The 20,000-nt window shown below is 32.1% G+C and overlaps 1 protein-coding gene and 1 long non-coding RNA gene across 3 annotated transcripts in view; both read left to right on the forward strand.

Moving 5' to 3' along the window:
• Positions 1-9,974, forward strand: part of LOC119614143 — a 14,534-nt gene extending 4,560 nt beyond the window's left edge. Inside the window, exons 1-4 of one of the 2 annotated variants that reach the window (XR_005232305.1) lie at positions 8,801-8,897; positions 9,302-9,403; positions 9,468-9,755; positions 9,812-9,974. This is a non-coding gene — a long non-coding RNA (uncharacterized LOC119614143). Of the gene's footprint in view, positions 1-8,800; positions 8,898-9,301; positions 9,404-9,467; positions 9,756-9,811 lie in introns of those variants that run through there. The other variant, XR_005232306.1, reaches the window with a different exon arrangement.
• An 872-nt stretch (positions 9,975-10,846) lies between these two features.
• On the forward strand, positions 10,847-16,941 carry LOC119614142. Its single transcript, XM_037970250.1, has 8 exons — positions 10,847-10,993; positions 11,070-11,439; positions 11,501-11,666; positions 15,916-15,995; positions 16,057-16,170; positions 16,239-16,582; positions 16,644-16,773; positions 16,833-16,941. The coding sequence occupies exons 3-7, from the start codon at positions 11,637-11,639 to the stop codon at positions 16,709-16,711; spliced, it is 636 nt and encodes a 211-aa protein (XP_037826178.1). The 5' UTR covers positions 10,847-10,993; positions 11,070-11,439; positions 11,501-11,636; the 3' UTR covers positions 16,712-16,773; positions 16,833-16,941.
• The last annotated feature ends 3,059 nt before the right edge of the window (positions 16,942-20,000 follow it).

Below are 20,000 nucleotides of genomic sequence, written 5' to 3' on the forward strand. Positions count from 1 at the left end.
TTATTCTGCTAAATTTCATCGCGATATTTGTGTTTATAATATATATATATTTTGTGAATATATTTATATTTACATAATATTTTATTCTGCTAAATTTCATCGCGATATTTGTGTTTATAAGTAAATTTGGGACATTCAAGTAATTTTCTGAAGGGGACTTTGTATGGGAGCTAGGGTCAAATGGGGCCCGATCTTTATGAAATTTGGCAGGGTCATCAAGACTTCTATAAAACTTAGTTGTGCCGTATTTTATCGATATATCTGTATATTTAACATAATTATGAGCTCAAAAGCCCTTTTCGGGGGGTTCTGTTCTATGGGGGCTAGGTGAAATAATGGACCGATTTTAACCATTTTCAATAGGCTTCGTCCTTGGGTCAAATAAAACGTGCGTGCCAAATTTCATCCAATTATCTTGAAAATTGCGACCTGTACGTATACTTTAAGGTGGGTCTAGGGCGAATATTTTTGTATGTTACAAACATCAGCACAAATCAAATATACCCTCCCCACTAAAGTGGTGTAGGGTATAAAAAGTAAAATTATTTGTTTCATAAAAATAATAACAATAATAACAAATAACTTGTATTACACAAAACGTGATTTATAAAATTTTGTTTATTTTTTTTTTGCTGATAAATAATTTAGAAAATTTCACTAAATAATTTGAAATTGTTTGGTTTATTCGGGGAAGTTGAGAGTTCAAAGCCCAGTATTTTGTAGAACAACTTTTAATTAGTGTTTCTTGTTGCTGAGAAATTGTTTTTCAATTCTAATAAAATTATAATCAAAACTTTTACATTTTCTGGGCTTCTTCAGGGTAGATGGCCCGAAATAGCAAGATCGCTCTACAGTTTATAAACATTATGACCTGTACGATCTATATTTCTATGTGTTAGGGAATGACACTGTATATCTCTAAAGTTAATAATAGAAATTATTATTGTTGTGATTTTAATTCCTGGAATTTCCAAAACAAATATTGTGGGGAAACTTTCTTAGAAAACAAACCCTACTGGTTATATATAATTATGACCAAATTGAACTGGTTTTGACTTTGGTATTTTTGTTTTTGTTTTATATAATTGAATAAATTTTAAAATTAATTACGGTTTTTTTTTGCGGGTAACAATATATCTCCTCTTAACTCTAAAACACTTAATAAATAAGGTTTAGTATCATTCTCTTCCCTCTAGAGATATGTTTGCAGAACATTTCAAAAATTTCAAATATGTGTTATCGGTTTCCTTGTAGGTTCAATATTAGTCATTCTTTTAAATATTTAGGATATTTATAATAAACAAGTAAGAAGTACATATTCGGCTGTGCCGAATATTATATACCCAACATTAAAGTGTATATCATAAAATTGTTCATTTCAGAAAGTCTTTGTTGACTTAATCGGCCTGAAGACGTACTGATAGGGTGGGATCTGATCAGTGAGCTTGATAATAACTTGTATGCGATGCACAGGATACTTATTCCAGGCTAATTGGCTGAAATCATATTGTCTCCGGGACATGTTACCTTGATGAACCTATCATAATCTTGGTGTAATTCTCTCGAGGGATATAGAGATGCTATCAATACCTTTAGGATGCTTTTGACATTATCAACTGGTGCCAAAAGCATACTCGGTCTTTCCTTAAAATGATTTTACCATGGAACCATATAATCTGGTACACAAGTACTTCGGGGTAGTACCAGATTATATAGTACAATGTGCGTAGGACTTGTCCTGGCTGATCAATGTTTGAAATTCCTTTAGGATCTACGTAGTGGCTGTGGTTTAAATCTAAAATCGCAGGGGGAGAATGTTGCTTTAAGGACTGATATATACATAAGCTGTATATATCTGGAGTCTCTCTCCCGTGATGTTGCCATCTCAACATATGTTACTGGGTAATGGGCCAATGTAACTATGTGCACCCTAAAATCAGTGTGGAATTTTCAGGCTTATGATCTGAGAATGGAACCTACCCCTCTGCCTACCGGGAGACTAGACTCAATGAATGGCTTTTTAATCCGGGGAAGTTCTCAGTGCTATTGCCATCTCAACAGGATACATAGCGACATGCTACACGACTTATGGTTAAGGTTAACCTCTTCCTGTCGGGGCAATTATTGGGTTCGTTTCACTTTGGAAATTCCTACCGAATTAAGAGAGACCTGTGATGTGGTTGCGCGGGCTTTAAAAAGTTGAGGAATGTGCTCGAGTCGATCATTGGGGGATGCGTGTATTTCTGTTGGTCTATCTCGGATGTAATGTCGACGATTAGAGATAAAGCAGGTGCATTGTTGGGGTTTGTGAGAACCCCTCATTATTGACCTCCTCCTCCTTAAAGTCACACGGAGTGGTAAAACATTTTAAGTCCACCCAGTGGATGAAAAAGACCACTCACGTAAAGCACATTGACATACATGTCTCGTATGTAATGAATCGAACGCTAAGACTCCAACCTAGGGCATGTGTTCCTTTTCCTAGATAATGCGAATTAGATGATGCATACACAGTTCGTCTCCTACGGGTTTTTTTACTCTGTATCTGTCTGTGGGTATTCCGTGAGATTCTTTAAGCCGAGATATCCTCTTGCTGAGTAGAGGATCTACAATTAACACCATCGTCTATGATTGGTTGTATCGGCGTTGGTAGAATTTTCTGTCATTGTTTCTATTGCTATCCATACATTCTGGGCATTCTTGGATAGGCAACGTCCTTCCTTAGTATCCAATATCGCTCTAACACTAGCGTCAGTGTTGCCTTGTATGTAATGTTCTTAGCTTCTGAGGTAACTCTATACTACTTATCGTACTATATCATATCGATATATTAATAGAGACTTTATTGGGGACTTGGGTCAATTACTTTTCTGAGGCCTGGGCACATCAGGTTTTCAGACGGACGGGCATGGTTAGGGTCTGATTCATAAACATTTATTAATGGTTTATTAAACAAATTTTCATACAAAATCTATTCTATAAACCTTTGTATTTAAAATTTCTATAATACAATTTTCCGACCCTATAAAGTATATATGTATATTGTGAGTCCTAATAGATAGCGGAGTCGATTAAGCAATTTCCGTCTATCTGTCTCTCTATCCGTCTTTCTGTCTGTATGCTTGTTGAAATTTATTTTCTGACCTTCGGGACCTAAATCTTCAAAAAAAAATTCTGTCAAGCATGGTTTCCTATCAGCAAAATCGGTTCATAAATAAAGAAGAGACACATTACACATCATGAAGCTTGAGCATGTATGTATCTATAAAATGGGACTTTTTGGTACTTCCTCGTTATTTAAAATGTACTTTTTGAATTTTCCCGGAGCCCGGAGTAAATGAGATCCTATAAAAGGGGACTTCTTTGGTACTTCTTCGTTCTTTAAAAGGTACTTTTTGAATATTCTATAATATTGAATCTAGAAACATAAAATTAAGCATGTGAGAACCTTTAAAAAGGTCTTTTTGGTACTTTTCGTTCTTCAAAAGGTACTTTTTCAATTTTCTATAATATTGAACCTAGAAACATGATATTAATGAAAATCTGTAGGAAAGGATTTTTGGTACTTTTTCGTTCTATAACTGGTACTTTTTGGCTTTTATGCAGCACCCTGAATGAATGAAAATCTATAAAAGGGGACTTTCTGGTACTTTTTCGTACTGACTGTGTTTTTGTTTAACACATCATGGTGAAGGGTATATAAGATGCGGCACAGTCGAATATAGAACTACTAATGGAAAATTTGACAGTTGTATGGCTCCCTTCAGTTTTTGAAATGATTAAAAAAACAAGCAAGACGCATTAGATCAGGAATGTATTTCTATGTAAACACATACAAAAAAGTGAAACAGCTGTTTTCATCTTACTTTGTTATTGTTTTATACTAATCGTGTAAACACAAAAAATCAGGGTGTACTTAATGCAAGGTGACATCACTAGCCCAGCTGATCATTGTTTACAATTTTTTATACATATACTTGTATATAGGCTTAAACCGCACGTTTGTCAAATTCCATATAAAACAAGTAAGAAAGTATAGTCGGGCGTGGCCGACCATATGATACCCTACACCTTTGACAAAAATATAATGTGATTTATTTGCCATAATAAAGCATTTAAATTGAATTGTACCTTGCCTCAGATATACATACTTAAGCCGTTTATCGTTGAATAAAATTGTGGACATTTAAGTGAAATTTTGATGGGGGCTTTTCATAGGGGCTAGGGTCATATGAGGACCTATTATTATGGAATTCGTGAGGGGTCATCAAATCTTGGATAGAACTTGGTTTTTTTGCAGCTTTTTGTCGAGATATGAGTATATTAAACATAATTATGAACTTAAAAGCCCTATTCGCGGGTTTCAGTTGTATGGGGGCTAGGTGAAATATGGACCGATGTAAACCATTTTCACAGGCTTCGTTTTACGGTACCATAAAGATCATGTGCCAAATTTCATTGAATTATCTCCAAAATTGCGACCTGTAGTTTGATTACAAAGTTTTTAAAAGCCCTATTCGGGGAGTCAGTCGTATGGGGGCTAGGTGAAATAATGGACCGATGTAACCATTTTTCAATAGACTTTGTCTACGGTTACCATAAAGATCATGTGCCAAATTTCATTGAATTATCTCCAAATTGCGACCTGTAGTTTGATTACAAAGTTTAAAAGCCCTATTCGGGGGGTTCAGTCGTATGGACGCTAGGTGAAATAATGGACCGATGTTAACCATTTTCAATAGACTTTGTCTACTGTACATAAAAGATCATGTCCCAAATTTCATTGAATTATCTCCAAATTTTGCGACCTGTAGTTTGATTACAAAGTTTTAAAAGCCATATTCGGGGTTTCTGTTGTATGGGGGCTAGGTGAAATAATGGACCGATTATTAACCATTTTCAATATGCTTCATCTACGGTACCATAAAAGATCATGTGCCAAATTTCATTGAATTATTTCCAAAATTGCGACTTGTAGTTTGATTATAAGGGTTTACAAGCCCTATTGGGGGGTTCAGTTGTATGGGGGCTAGGCGAAATAATGGAACGATCTTAACCATTTTCAATAGGTTTCGTCCCTGGGACAATAGAAGATCATGTACCAAATTTCATTGAATGTCTTCAAAATTGCGACCTATAGTTTTGATTACAAGGTTTACATGGACGGACGGACAGACGGACGGACATAGCTAAATCGACTCAGAAAATGATTCTGAGCCGATTGGTATACTTTAAGGTGGGTATAGGACCTATATTATTGTGCGTTACAAACATCAGCACAAACCCAATATACCCTCCCCACTGTAGTGGTGTAGGGTATAAAAATTTGACAATCATGCGGTTGCTCTCAAGTGCTGGTACCTTGTTAAGTAAACCGTGCAAAAAAATATATAACTCATAAAAGTAGAGATTTCGAGTGTATTTGTAAACTAATATATAGTTGCGCTATTATTTACACCGTTACTGTATGTAATTGTTTATCTGTAGGTCAAGAGCATCACCGTTTGATAATGAATTTAACGTAAAAATTGTTAAATAACTTTTACTTGTTTGGGTACAAAAAAAAACGTGCAAAATGTTAAATGCTGGAAGTAATTACATTAGGCATATTATTAAATCGTTTAAAACTTTTGCTCTTCAATTTTGCCAAAGTAATGTTCACATTGTTCAAATATTTAACTAAATAAATACGTTTTTTTGAGATCTAGCTAGGATCAACAATATAATTATTTAAATTAAAACAAGTTTTATTAATTTTACTCTTTTCTAGTTCTCATGTTTGTTTCGTTTATTATTTGCATAATGTTTTTTAATTATTCGGCTTCTAGGATCGTTAATTTTGTACGTGATCATGTTAAAATGTTTGATTACCTTGACAACCTTGTTTTGCCAACAATATTTTCCATTAAAAAGTCCGGACAACAGGCCAGATAATGGCCTAAATGTATTTCTTCGGATTTCAGTTTACATCTTCCTAACAACCTAACCTACGGACAATTTTATTCCGAAAAGGGCTTTTAACTATATCAATAAGATTCCCCAAATATTTAACATTGATTCTAATTTGGTACTATAAACCTCTTTGGCGATCGGCTGAAAAATAACCTTAGCTCCTATATAATGTTTTCATTCAAGATTTTCTTTGTTAGACTTTAATTTCTTACTTATTTATAAATGTAAACAATATACAAAATTCTTGGACTTAAAAAATTAATAAACAACTAAAATTTAGAAAAAATTATATTTAATTGTTTAATATAAAATTTCACCTTTATACTCTAGACTTGACAAAACTAAACGGAGGTGAGCATCGGGTTCACAAGTACAATGTGTTTGAGTTTTATTTTAATTATAAAAGAGGCTGTATTAATAGGAATTTAAATTACGAAGTCTTTCTATGTATATTCTACTCGTAAATCTGATAAAGTTATTTATAGTTAAACTACACTTAGAAAAAAATATTTATTGTAAATACAAACTACTTAGTTTTGAGGTAAAAAAAAATAAGGAAAAATTATTGTGAATTAGAGTTTTCGAAAATAACCAAACTATTAAAAGCCTCAATATTTTCGAACATAAATTCGAATTTTCGAAAATAAGTTCGATTTTTAGAACAGATGTTAAAAAGTCTTATTACAAAGAAAAAGGTTTAAAATCACCTTAAATTACACTATGCGAGAAAAATAAATAAATACCTGGGAAGTGATACTATTTTTCTGAAAGATGGATCCAAGTAGAACAAGAATCTGTTTTTGAAATTAGCCAAACACCTCTAAATCTGGATATACGGCTAAAATCCGGTTTTTCGTACCTTTAAATATTTATAAGTCATAAGTTAACATAGTTATATCTGAACAGATTTAAGTTTCTCAACGGATTTAGAAAACAGAAGAAGAGACCTTTATATAAATATAGTTTGATTAACCTAGAGAAATACGTGTGCATTTCATCGGCAAACATATTTCTAATTTAGTTTTGGACCGTTTTCCAAGGTTCGAGATGTTTTTACAAAATATTTTATATAGGAACCGTACAATTTATTAATGCATTAGAAAACCACGTCCGTTCATGAGTACGTAACCTGTCTTTTTAAAATCAATTAGTAATTGACGACGTTATACAAATACAAAATTGTTCAAAAACTGATTTTCTGAAAGAAGAATCAGGCATTTAAATTTTCGTTTATTTGTATAACAGTGTTATTTAGTACGATAGCGCCCATAAGGCGAGGACCAAGGGTACGATATTTTCAAACGTTCCAAAACAATTTTCTCAGATATATCTGAAACTAAAAATGGTGCGAATCAGAGAAACATGTAACTAGTTTTGTTAATTAGGTTGTTAGTTAGTTAGTTAGTTAGATAGTTACTTAGTTAGTTAGTTAGTTAGTTAGTTAGTTAGGTAGGTAGTTAGTTAGTTAGTTAGTTAGTTAGTTAGTTGTTAGTTAGTTCGTGTTAGTTCGTTCGGTCGTCGTTAGTTAGTTCGTTCGTTCGTTAGTTAGTTTGTTCGTTCGTTCGTTCGTTCGTTAGTTCGGTCGTTCGTTAGTCGTTCGTTCGTTCGTTAGTTCGTTCGTTAGTTCGTTCGTTCTTTCGTTCGTTCGTTCGTTCGTTCGTTCGTCGTTCGTTCGTTTCGTTCGTTCGTTCGTTCGTTCGTTCTTCGTTCGTTCGTTTCGTTCGTTCGTTCGTTCGTTCGTTTTTCGTTCGTTCTTCGTTCGGTCGTTTGTTCGTTTCGTTCGTTCGGTCGTTTTTTCGTTGTCGTTCGTTCGTTCGTTCGTTCGTTCGTTCGTTCGCTTCGTTCGTTCGTTCGTTCGTTTCGTTTCGTTCGTTCGTTCGTTCGTTCGTTCGTTCGTTCTTCGTTTTCGTTCGTTCGTTCGTTCTTCGTTCGTTTCGTTCGTTCGTTCGTTCGTTCTTGTTCGTTCGTTCGTCGTTCGTTCGTTCGTTCGTTCGTTCGTTCGTTCGTTCGTTCGTTCGTTTCGTTCGTTCGTTCGTTCGTTCGTTCGTTCTTTCGTTCGTTCGTTGTTCGTTCGTTCGTTTCGTTCGTTCGTTCGTTCGTTCGTTTGTTCGTTCGTTCGTTCGTTCGTTTTCGTTCTTCGTTCGTTTCGTTCGTTCGTTCGTTCGTTCGTTTCGTTCTTTCGTTCGTTGTTCGTTCGTTCGTTCGTTCGTTCGTTCGTTGTTCGTTCGTTCGTTCGTTCGTTCGTTCGTTCGTTCTTCGTTCGCTCGTTCGTTCGCTCGTTCCTTCGTTCGTTCGTTCGTTCGTTCGTTCGCTCGTTGTTCGCTCTTCGTTAGTTCGTTTCGTTCGTTTTCGTTCGTTTCGTTCGTTGTTCGTTCGTTCGTTCGTTCGTTGTTCGTTCTGTTCGTTCGTTAGTCGTTCGTTGTTCGTTCGTTCGTTCGTTCGTTTCGTTCGTTCTTCGTTCGTTCGTTCGTTCGTTCGTTCGTTCGTTTCGTTCGTTAGTTCGTTCGTTCGTTCGTTCGTTCGTTCGTTCGTTCGTTTCGTTCGTTCGTTTCGTTCGTTCGTTCGTTCGTTCGTTAGTTCGTTCGTTCGTTTCGTTCGTTCGTTCGTTCGTTCGTTCGTTCGTTCGTTCGTTTTCGTTCGTTCGTTTCGTTCGTTGTTCTTCGTTCTTTCGTTCTTTCGTTCGTTCGTTCGTTAGTTGTTAGTTGTTAGTCGACTTTGTTATCAGCCTTTCACCCAATTTTCTCTCCGTGTATAAATACGTCACATAACAAGCATTCAATACCAACTATATAACTTGAGATCAAATGTAATTACATTTACAAACATATTTATAATAAAAACACTTAAGCAAAAAAACATTATTATATTTATTTCAGTTTTTGAAACACTAGAAATCAGATTAGTTTCAAGCGCGCATAATCAATCTATAATATTTTGCGAAACGTGTAAGTTGTCAAATTATTCTAAGACTTTAAAACGCGTAAAATCAAAGTAAATTATATTGAAAAACTGGTTTTATATTTCGACCATAATCTAACAAATTACATGGACAGCATTTGTTTTAAAAGCAGATTTGTAATTTATGCAATTTTTTTTGCCAAATATTCAAATTAAAATAAACAAAAAATGCGAAAAATTTATTTACGATGCACGATAGCACGTGCACTTAATGTAACAAAATAACAAAAGATTAAAAAAAAATTAAAATAATAAGTGAATTAATATAAACAACAGATTTTTACAGAACGTTTCAGGAACTTTTAAGAATAATGCTCAAAATATTAATAAAAACAAATAATTCTAACTTTATGTGAAATTCAAATATCTATTTTTTTTTTCTTTCTCTCAGTATTCAAATCTATGGATCATGGCTTCTACTAATCGCAATCCTATTTTCCAAATTTTAAAATTATTCTAATTTTTTCCACTCTTTGCCAAGGTCAAGCAAATCGTAAGTAAAAACGGTAAAAAATCATTATTATAAATTGCCTTATATTTATTCCCGCCCTAAACAGTCACCGAAAATGATCAAATGCCAGCTTTATACAAATTCGATAATTATAATGACTGTGTAAATCGTGCTAACACTGAACCATCATATCCTGCAAAATATTGTATGGTATTCGTACAACTACAGCCGAATAATGACTCCTCAGTATGGCATGAAATTGAACTATTAAGTTCAAATAAATTTAAATTTCGTCATGATCATCTCTTTCGGGGAGTTTGTCTGGAGAAATGTAAAGATTTTCTTGAAGATAATGTGATGAAGCTGACTCACAAATGGCTTATTAACTAATGAGGTAATATTTTAAGATGTAGGTGAAATTTAAACTAAATTTTTCACTTTCTTTCTTAGCACACAGAAATGTTGAATTAGCTCACCATACGCCACTGGATCATACTATGCGTTATCATTATCATAGTAATATCCATGAATGTGTTAATCAGGAATATATGGAGAAGCATAATTTAAGTACAAAGACATTTGTTATTTATTGTGTGGATCCAGATGAACGTAGGCCAAAGGTAGAGATTTGAGAAACGAAATTTGTCTTAAAAGTGGCTCGAGTTCTATCATCAATCAATCAATCAATCAATCAATCATCATCAATCTATCTATCTATCTATCTATCTATCTATCTATCTATCTATCTATCTATCTATCTATCTATCTATCTATCTATCTATCTATCTATCTATCTATCTATCTATCTATCTCTATCTATCTATCTATCTATCTATCTATCTATCTATCTATCTATCTATCTATCTATCTATCTATCTATCTATCTATCTATCTATCTATCTATCTATCTATCTATCTATCTCTCTATCTATCTATCTATCTATCTATCTATCTATCTATCTATCTATCTATCTATCTATCTATCTATCTATCTATCTATCTATCTATCTATCTATCTATCTATCTATCTATCTATCTATCTCTCTATCTATCTATCTATCTATCTATCTATCTATCTATCTATCTATCTATCTATCTATCTATCTATCTATCTATCTATCTATCTATCTATCTATCTATCTATCTATCTATCTATCTATCTATCTATCTATCTATCTATCTATCTATCTATCTATCTCTATCTATCTCTATCTATCTATCTATCTATCTATCTATCTATCTATCTATCTATCTATCTATCTATCTTCTATCTATCTATCTATCTATCTATCTATCTATCTATCTATCTATCTATCTATCTATCTACTATCTATCTATCTCTCTATCTATCTATCTATCTATCTATCTACTATAAACAGTTTTGACTATAATCTAGCTTTTGCTTGGAGAACTACAGCTTTTACAATAGTGTTGACTACAATTTCGACTTAATATATCAGATACATGTTTTTTACTTCTTTTCAAGATATATATTTTTATTTAACCATACTCTTGATCATTTTCTTTATACTACTCAACATAATCTCCTCCATATATGATGCAAAAATTAAGTCGCAACAATTAAAACAGATGAAAAAGTTAAATATTATGAAGTCAAACACAGTGATAAAGGTAGGTAGGTGGCATTTATTGCTTCTTAATATTAAAATAGATTTCAAATATTAAAATCCTGTACATTATTGAATAGTTAACAGATACCTCACCACATTTTCACTATATCGCAACTACAAACGTTTGGTGGTGCCTAACCAAAGTGACATTGGTATTGATCTGGCTTTTCTCGATGGTTTCGTACAATTTTGTGTTTTTTAATTGTACTCGAACATTCGCTACTCATACAATTTGCTCAACTTGAAAATCCCGAATTCATAGAACTTATTTGGGGTCGTTTGCAGACAAAATTGCTACTCCATGCTTGGTATGGTTGGAATTGTTTTTCGTTTTAAGTGGTCTTCTGCTGTATGTTAAATTCGAAAAAGGTCAATATATCACGCCTAAATCATCGTTACCAATTGCGTTCAAGTTTTTGTGCGTTTGCTAGTTTCACGTTATTTAAGGTAAATTTGACTATATACATATTTCGTATTTAGTTTAATTTATTAATAATTTTATGTTTAGATATCTTCCTTCGTTAATATTTATAATAGCTTTTACTGGTAGTATTAATTATTATAATGAAGATGGTCCATTTACAAGATATGTCGTGGAACCGAATTGTTTAGCATGCCGGGAAAATTGGTGGCAAAATCTATTAATGATTAATAATTACAATATGAAAAGTTCGGTAAGTTTTCGGCGATTACTCTTAATTTGTATCCGAGTCCCTATAGTTTTGATTATAACTTCGACTATGTCTGGTCGTCAATATTTTCAACTAAAATGACGACTAACTGTCGTCTATGGTTTAAACTTAGGTACATGTTAGTTTCGACTACACTAGTCTATGGTGTAGTCTACAATGTAGTCTATAGTCTAGTCTAAAGTGTAGTCTGTAGTGTAGTCTATGGTGTAGTCTATAGTGTAGTCTATAGTGTAGTCTATAGTCTAGTCTATAGTCTAGTCTAAAGTGTAGTCTATAGTGTAGTCTATAGTGTAGTCTATACTGTAGTCTATACTGTAGTCTATAGTCGGTAGTCTATCTAGTCTAGTCTATGTCTAGTCTATAGTCTAGTCTATAGTCCTAGTCTATAGTCTAGTCTATAGTCTAGTCTATAGTCTAGTCTATAGTCTAGTCTATAGTCTAGTCTATAGGTCTATCTATAGTCATAGTCTATATGCTAGTTCTATAGTCTAGCTATAGTCCTAGTCTATTAGTCTAGTCTATTAGTCTAGTCTAATAAGTATAGTCTATAGTCTAGGTCTATAGTCTAGTCTATAGTCGAGTCTATAGTCTACTCTATAGTCTAGTCTATAGTCTAGTTCTATAGTCTAGTGCTATAGTCTAGTCTATAGTCTAGTCTAGAGTCTAGTCTATAGTCTAATCTATAGTCTAGTCTATAGTCTAGGCTATAAGTCTAGTCTATAGTCTAGTCTATAGTCTAGTCTATAGTCCTTGTCTATAGTCTATCTATAGTCGAGTCTATAGTCTAGTCTATAGTCTAGTCTATAGCTAAGTCTATAGTCCTAGTCTATGTCTAGTCTTATAGTCTAGTCTTAAGTCCCTAGTCTATAGTCTAGTCTAGAGTCTAGTCCTAATATTAGTCTATTCTAGTCTATAGTCTAGTCTATAGTCCTAGTCTATAGTCTATTCTATATGTCTAGTCTATAGTCTAGTTCTATAGGCTAGTCTATAGTCTAGTCTATAGTCTATAGTCTAGTCTAGTCTAGTCTATAGTCTAGTCTATAGTCTAGTCTATAGTCTAGTCTATAGTCTAGTCTATATTTAGTCTAAGTCTAGTCTATAGTCTAGTCTATAGTCTATCTATAGTCTAGTCTATAGTCTAGTCTATAGTCTAGTCTATAGTCTAGTCTATAGTCTAGTCTATAGTCTAGTCTATAGTCTAGTCTATAGTCTAGTCTATAGTCTAGTCTATAGTCTAGTCTATAGTCTAGTCTATAGTCTAGTCTATAGTCTAGTCTATAGTCTAGTCTATAGTCTAGTCTATGTCTAGTCTATAGTCTAGTCTATAGTCTAGTCTATAGTCTAGTCTATAGTCTAGTCTATAGTCTAGTCTATAGTCTAGTCTATAGTCTAGTCTATAGTCTAGTTTATAATCTAGTCTATAGTCTAGTCTATAGTCTAGTCTATAGTCTAGTCTATAGTCTAGTCTATAGTCTAGTCTATAGTCTAGTCTATAGTCTAGTCTATAGTCTAGTCTATAGTCTAGTCTATAGTCTAGTCTATAGTCTAGTCTATAGTCTAGTCTATAGTCTAGTCTATAGTCTAGTCTATAGTCTAGTCTATAGTCTAGTCTATAGTCTAGTCTATAGTCTAGTTTATAATCTAGTCTATAGTCTAGTCTATAGTCTAGTCTATAGTCTAGTCTATAGTCTAGTCTATAGTCTAGTCTATAGTCTAGTCTATAGTCTAGTCTATAGTCTAGTCTATAGTCTAGTCTAAGTTTAGTCTATAGTCTAGCCTATAGTCTAGTCTATAGTCTAGTCTATAGTCTAGTCTATAGTCTAGTCTATAGTCTAGTTTATAATCTAGTCTATAGTCTAGTCTATAGTCTAGTCTATAGTCTAGTCTATAGTCTAGTCTATAGTCTAGTCTATAGTCTAGTCTATAGTCTAGTCTATAGTCTAGTCTATATCTAGTCTATAGTCTAGTCTGGTCGTCAATATTTTCAACTAAAATGACGACTAACTGTCGTCTATGGTTTAAACTTAGTACATGTTAGTTTCGACACACTAGTCTATGGTGTAGTCTACAATGTAGTCTATAGTCTAGTCTAGTCTAAAGTGTAGTCTGTAGTGTAGTCTATGGTGTAGTCTATAGTGTAGTCTATAGTGTAGTCTATAGTCTAGTCTATAGTCTAGTCTAAAGTGTAGTCTATAGTGTAGTCTATAGTGTAGTCTATACTGGTCTATACTGTAAGTCTATAGTCTAGTCTATAGTCCCTAGTCTATAGTCTAGTCTATAAGTCTAGTCCTAGTCTAGTCTATAGTCTAGTCTATAGTCTAGTCCTAGAGTCTAGTCTATAGTCCTAGTCTATAGTCTAGTCCTATAGTCTAGTCTATAGTCTAGTCTATAGTCTAGTCTTAGTCTAGTCTATAGTCTAGTCTATAGTCTAGTCTATAGTCTAGTCTATAGTCTAGTCTATAGTCTAGTCTATAGTCTAGTCTATAGTCGAGTCTATAGTCTAGTCTATAGTCTAGTCTATAGTCTAGTCTATAGTCTAGTCTATATCGAGTCTATAGTCTAGTCTATAGTCTAGTCTATAGTCGAGTCTATAGCTAGTCTATAGTCTATATAGTCTAGTCTATAGTCTAGTCTATAGTCTAGTCTATAGTCTAGTCTATTAGTCTAGTCTATAGTCTAGTCTATAGTCTAGTCTATAGTCTAGTCTATAGTCTAGTCTATAGTCTAGTCTATAGTCTAGTCTATAGTCTAGTCTATAGTCTAGTCTATAGTCTAGTCTATAGTCTAGTCTATAGTCTAGTCTATAGTCTGTCTATAGTCTAGTCTATAGTCTGTCTATAGTCTAGTCTATAGTCTAGTCTATAGTCTAGTCTATAGTCTAGTCTACTAGTCTAGTCTATAGTCTAGTCTATAGTCTAGTCTATAGTCTAGTCTATAGTCTAGTCTTAAGTCTAGTCTATAGTCTAGTCTATAGTCTAGTTATAGTCTAGTCTATAGTCTAGTCTATGTCTAGTCTATAGTCTAGTCTATAGTCTAGTCTATAGTTCTAGTCTATAGTCTAGTCTATAGTCTAGTCTATAGTCTAGTCTTAGTCTAGTCTATAGTCTAGTCTATAGTCTAGTCTATCTAGTCTAGTCTATCAGTCTAGTCTTATAAGTCTAGTCTATAGTCTAGTCTATAGTCTAGTCTATAGTCTAGTCTATAGTCTAGTCTAGTCTATAGTCTAGTCTATAGTCTAGTCTATAGTCTAGTCTATAGTCTAGTCTATAGTCTAGTCTATAGTCTAGTTTATAATCTAGTCTATAGTCTAGTCTTAGTCTAGTCTATAGTCTAGTCTATAGTCTAGTCTATAGTCTAGTCTATAGTCTAGTCTATAGTCTAGTCTATAGTCTAGTCTATAGTCTAGTCTATAGTCTAGTCTATAGTCTAGTCTATAGTCTAGTCTATAGTCTAGTCTATAGTCTAGTCTATAGTCTAGTCTATAGTCTATTTTAATCTAGTCTATAGTCTAGTAGTCTATAGTCTAGTCTATAGTCTAGTCTATAGTCTAGTCTATAGTCTAGTCTATAGTCTAGTCTATAGTCTAGTCTATAGTCTAGTCTATAGTCTAGTCTATAGTTTAGTCTATAGTCTAGCCTATAGTCTAGTCTATAGTCTAGTCTATAGTCTAGTCTATAGTCTAGTCTATAGTCTAGTTTATAATCTAGTCTATAGTCTAGTCTATAGTCTAGTCTATAGTCTAGTCTATAGTCTAGTCTATAGTCTAGTCTATAGTAGTCTATCTAGTTAGTCTAGTCTAGTATAGTCTAGTCTATAGTCTAGTCTATAGTCTAGTCTATAGTCTAGTCTATAGTTTAGTCTATAGTCTAGCCTATAGTCTAGTCTATAGTCTAGTCTAGTCTATAGTCTAGTCTATAGTCTAGTTTATAATCTAGTCTATAGTCTAGTCTATAGTATAGTCTATACTTTATTCTACGCTTCAGTAGTTTTGTTTTTGTTTTTTTTGTCTTTATTTATATGGATCTGATTACTGTTATTTTTAAATTCTTAAAAACATGTTTAATATAAATCTAGGTTAGCAATTCATTTTTTAAAACTTGTGTTCATTGAACTAATTAATATATTAAGTAAATGTGCAGTTTAAAAATATACACATATGTACATATTTAGATTTTTTTTTTAGTTAGTAATCTGGTTTTTAATATATATTACGTATTTACAATTTCCATAGTGTCTTATGCATACCTGGTATATAGCAGCTGATTTTCAACTCTACGGTCTTTTTCTTCTCATACTAATTATAATGGCAAAGTAAGTTTAAACTGTAATTTGTTGGAAATTAAATTCTAATTAAATTTTTTTGTTCATAAAGATATCCCAAGTCCAAAGTATTAGTATTGACCGGAGTGGCGTTAATAGCTGCAGCTATTAATTTTGGTGTTAATTATATACTTAAATTGGATTCGATATTTCTGCTGCTGCCAGAGTAAATTTAATTTATATAAGACCCAGTATAACTTAATAATTGTATTATATTTATCTATTCAATTTCAGATCCTATCGTTATTTCTATTTTAAAGATATAGAAACTGCCAAACATATATATTTTTCATCCTATACTAATATCAATTCCTTCCTAGTGGGCATCGTTTGTGGTCTTATCTATATGAAATATCTACGTAAAAATCCTGAAAATAAATCATATTTAAGTAAAATTTTGAAAACTTCACCCTACATTGGTTGGCCTTGCATATTGGCTATATTGTATTTGGGTACCACAATAATGACGCATACCAAGACCACAGTATGGACGGCAGCATATGGTTTGTTGCAACGTCATGTGGGCATAACAATTGTGGCGATAATAGTCATTTTGAGAGGCATGTGTAATGGTGGAGGTGAGTTTTTTTTTAATAGTTTTACTTTAGTCCATATTATTATCTATTCTAATAATTTTAGGCATTTTCAAAACAAAACCTTTTCGCATATGGCCCGTTTATCATATCAGGTTTATTTGTGGCAAATAATTGTTATGATGAATCTGTTGGCCAGTTGGAAGGAACCGTTTTATGTTAATGATTTTATAATTGTAAGTCTTGGATATTTTTCTATAATTTAATTTACTAATGATCATTTTTTACATTAAAGTACCTAGTTGGAATGTTTTTATATGTTTCTTCCAATATTATTGCCTTTGTGGTGGCCTTATCTGTCGAATATCCAATTGCTGAAATTATTAGTATAATTGATATTGAAAGTAAGTTGTTTAAATTCCAATTGAATCCAATTATTATTTATTTCATTTCTTTTTTTTTTTTCAGAAAAATTAAACCTATTAAAACTTCCTAGAGTCAGAGAGCTATTCCTAGCCAATCATTCAAGTATTAAGCCAAAAAGTCTATAATATAGTACAACTTAAGAGTAAATTGATTTATTGTAACTCTGTAAATAAAATTTCGAAAAAATAAGTTTAATTTAAAACAAGTATGAACGATAGTCGGTCATGACCGTCTATATAATACCCTACACCAGTGAGTATGTTAAAAATGTAGGTTATTTTTTAAATAATAAGCATTTAATTTGTTTTTTACCTTAATTCCGGAATATTTTTACTTTTTGTTGTCAAAAAATAAATTTTTTTTATAAGTGGTCTTATATGGTGGTAAAAGTAAATATATGCCTATCCTTATAAATTTTGATAGAGAGCTTTACGTTAACATTTTAATTATTTTGAAGAATTTAATTGAGTTATTAGTGTTTATAAATGAATTTTGACCTGCAAGCCATTTGATGAAGGGGAGTTTGTATGGGGGCCCAATCCTTACGGAAATCTCTAGTGGTCATTTAGACTTTATAAAAATAAGTTTTGTAGATTTTTTTTGACATTCTGGAACATTTCACATAATTATGAGCTCAAAAGCCCTATGCAGGGGGTCCCGTTGTATGGGGGCTGGGCGAAATAATAGACCTTTTTTGACCATTTTCAATTGGATTGGTTCATCTTTGGCCAAAGAAGAGTATGTGCCAATTTCGTCACACGAAGTTTAACATGTACACACCAGCCAGCTTAGACAGACATAGTAGTTCGTTGAGTTAGTTTAGTTAGTTAGTTAGTAGTTAGTTAGTAGTAGTTAGTTAGTTAGTTAGTTAGTTAGTTAGTTAGTTAGTTAGTTAGTTAGTTAGTTAGTTAGTTAGTTAGTAGTTAGTTAGTTAGTTAGTTAGTTAGTTAGTTAGTTAGTTCGTTAGTTAGTTAGTTAGTAGTTAGTTAGTTAGTTAGTTAGTTAGTTAGTTAGTTAGTTAGTTAGTTAGTAGTTAGTAGTTAGTTAGTTAGTTAGTTAGTTAGTTAGTTAGTTAGTAGTTAGTTAGTTAGTTAGTTAGTTAGTTAGTTAGTTAGTAGTTTAGTTAGTTAGTTAGTTAGTTAGTTAGTTAGTTAGTAGTTAGTTAGTTAGTTAGTTAGTTAGTTATTAGTTAGTTAGTTAGTAGTTAGTTAGTTAGTTAGTAGTTAGTTAATTAGTTAGTTAGTTAGTAGTTAGTAGTTAGTTAGTTAGTTAGTTAGTTAGTTAGGTAGTTAGTTAGTTAGTTAGTTAGTTAGTTAGTTAGTTAGTTAGTAGTTAGTTAGTTAGTTTAGTTAGTAGTTAGTTAGTTAGTTAGTAGTTAGTAGTTAGTTTAGTTAGTTAGTTAGTAGTTAGTTAGTTAGTTAGTTAGTTAGTTAGTAGTTAGTTAGTTAGTTAGTTAGTTAGTAGTTAGTTAGTTAGTAGTTAGTAGTGTTAGTTAGTTAGTTAGTTAGTTAGTTAGTTAGTAGTAGTTAGTTAGTTAGTTAGTTAGTTAGTTAGTTAGTTAGTTAGTTAGTTAGTTAGTTAGTTAGTTAGTAGTTAGTTAGTTAGTTAGTTAGTTAGTTAGGAGTTAGTTAGTTAGTTAGTTAGTTAGTAGTTAGTTAGTTAGTTAGTTAGTTAGTTAGTTAGTAGTTAGTTAGTTAGTTAGTAGTAGTTAGTTAGTAGTTAGTTAGTTAGTTAGTTAGTTAGTTAGTTAGTTAGTTAGTTAGTTAGTTAGTTAGTTAGTAGTTAGTTAGTTAGTTAGTTAGTAGTTAGTTAGTTAGTTAGTTAGTTAGTTAGTAGTTAGTTAGTTAGTTAGTTAGTTAGTTAGTTAGTTAGTAGTTAGTAGTAGTTAGTTAGTTAGTTAGTTAGTTAGTTAGTTAGTTAGTTAGTAGTTAGTTAGTTAGTTAGTTAGTTAGTTAGTTAGTTAGTTAGTTAGTTAGTTAGTAGTTAGTTAGTTAGTTAGTAGTAGTTAGTTAGTTAGTTAGTTAGTTAGTAGTTAGTTAGTTAGTTAGTAGTTAGTTAGTTAGTTAGTAGTTAGTTAGTTAGTTAGTTAGTTAGTTAGTTAGTTAGTTAGTTAGTTAGTTAGTTAGTTAGTTAGTTAGTTAGTTAGTAGTTAGTTAGTTAGTAGTTAGTAGTAGTTAGTTAGTTAGTTAGTTAGTTAGTTAGTTAGTAGTTAGTTAGTTAGTAGTTAGTTAGTTAGTTAGTTAGTTAGTTAGTTAGTTAGTTAGTTAGTAGTAGTTAGTTAGTTAGTAGTTAGTTAGTTAGTAGTTAGTTAGTTAGTTAGTTAGTTAGTTAGTTAGTTAGTATTAGTTAGTAGTTAGTTAGTAGTTAGTTAGTTAGTTAGTAGTAGGTAGTTAGTTAGTTAGTTAGTTAGTTAGTTAGTTAGTTAGTTAGTTAGTAGTTAGTTAGTTAAGTTAGTTAGTTAGTAGTTAGTAGTTAGTTAGTAGTAGTAGTTAGTTAGTTAGTTAGTTAGTAGTTAGTTAGTTAGTAGTTAGTTAGTTAGTTAGTTAGTTAGTTAGTTAGTTAGTTAGTTAGTTAGTAGTTAGTTAGTTAGTTAGTTAGTTAGTAGTTAGTTAGTTAGTAGTAGTTAGTAGTAGTTAGTTAGTTAGTTAGGTAGTTAGTAGTTAGTTAGTTAGTTAGTTAGTTAGTTAGTTAGTTAGTAGTTAGTTAGTTAGTTAGTTAGTTAGTTAGTAGTTAGTAGTTAGTTAGTTAGTTAGTTAGTTAGTTAGTAGTTAGTTAGTTAGTTAGTTAGTTAGTTAGTTAGTTAGTTAGTTAGTTAGTTAGTAGTTAGTTAGTTAGTTAGTAGTTAGTTAGTAGTTAGTTAGTTAGTTAGTTGTAGCCATTGATGAAATATCATGATCCTGTGTTCAGCCGTTTTTGCGATGATGAATCATTCAATCAGTTACGCGACTCTTTTATATACATATATGCAGATTCCGTCAATGTGAACAGATTCAGTCAATGTCAAGAGGAAACATTAAAAATTTTATTACTATTTTTT

This window comes from Lucilia sericata, unplaced genomic scaffold, assembly GCF_015586225.1.
Source record: "Lucilia sericata isolate MDLA Ls3-8-SP2 unplaced genomic scaffold, ASM1558622v1 Contig002625F_arrow, whole genome shotgun sequence".
Lineage (NCBI taxonomy): Eukaryota > Metazoa > Arthropoda > Insecta > Diptera > Calliphoridae > Lucilia > Lucilia sericata.

Coding starts and splice junctions, on each gene's coding strand:
- LOC119614142 (XM_037970250.1), top strand. CDS start 11,637: ATGATTAATAATTACAATATGAAAAGTTCG. Junction 11,667..15,915: donor ATTACAATATGAAAAGTTCG/GTAAGTTTTCGG, acceptor CAATTTCCATAG/TGTCTTATGCATACCTGGTA. Junction 15,996..16,056: donor ATACTAATTATAATGGCAAA/GTAAGTTTAAAC, acceptor TTGTTCATAAAG/ATATCCCAAGTCCAAAGTAT.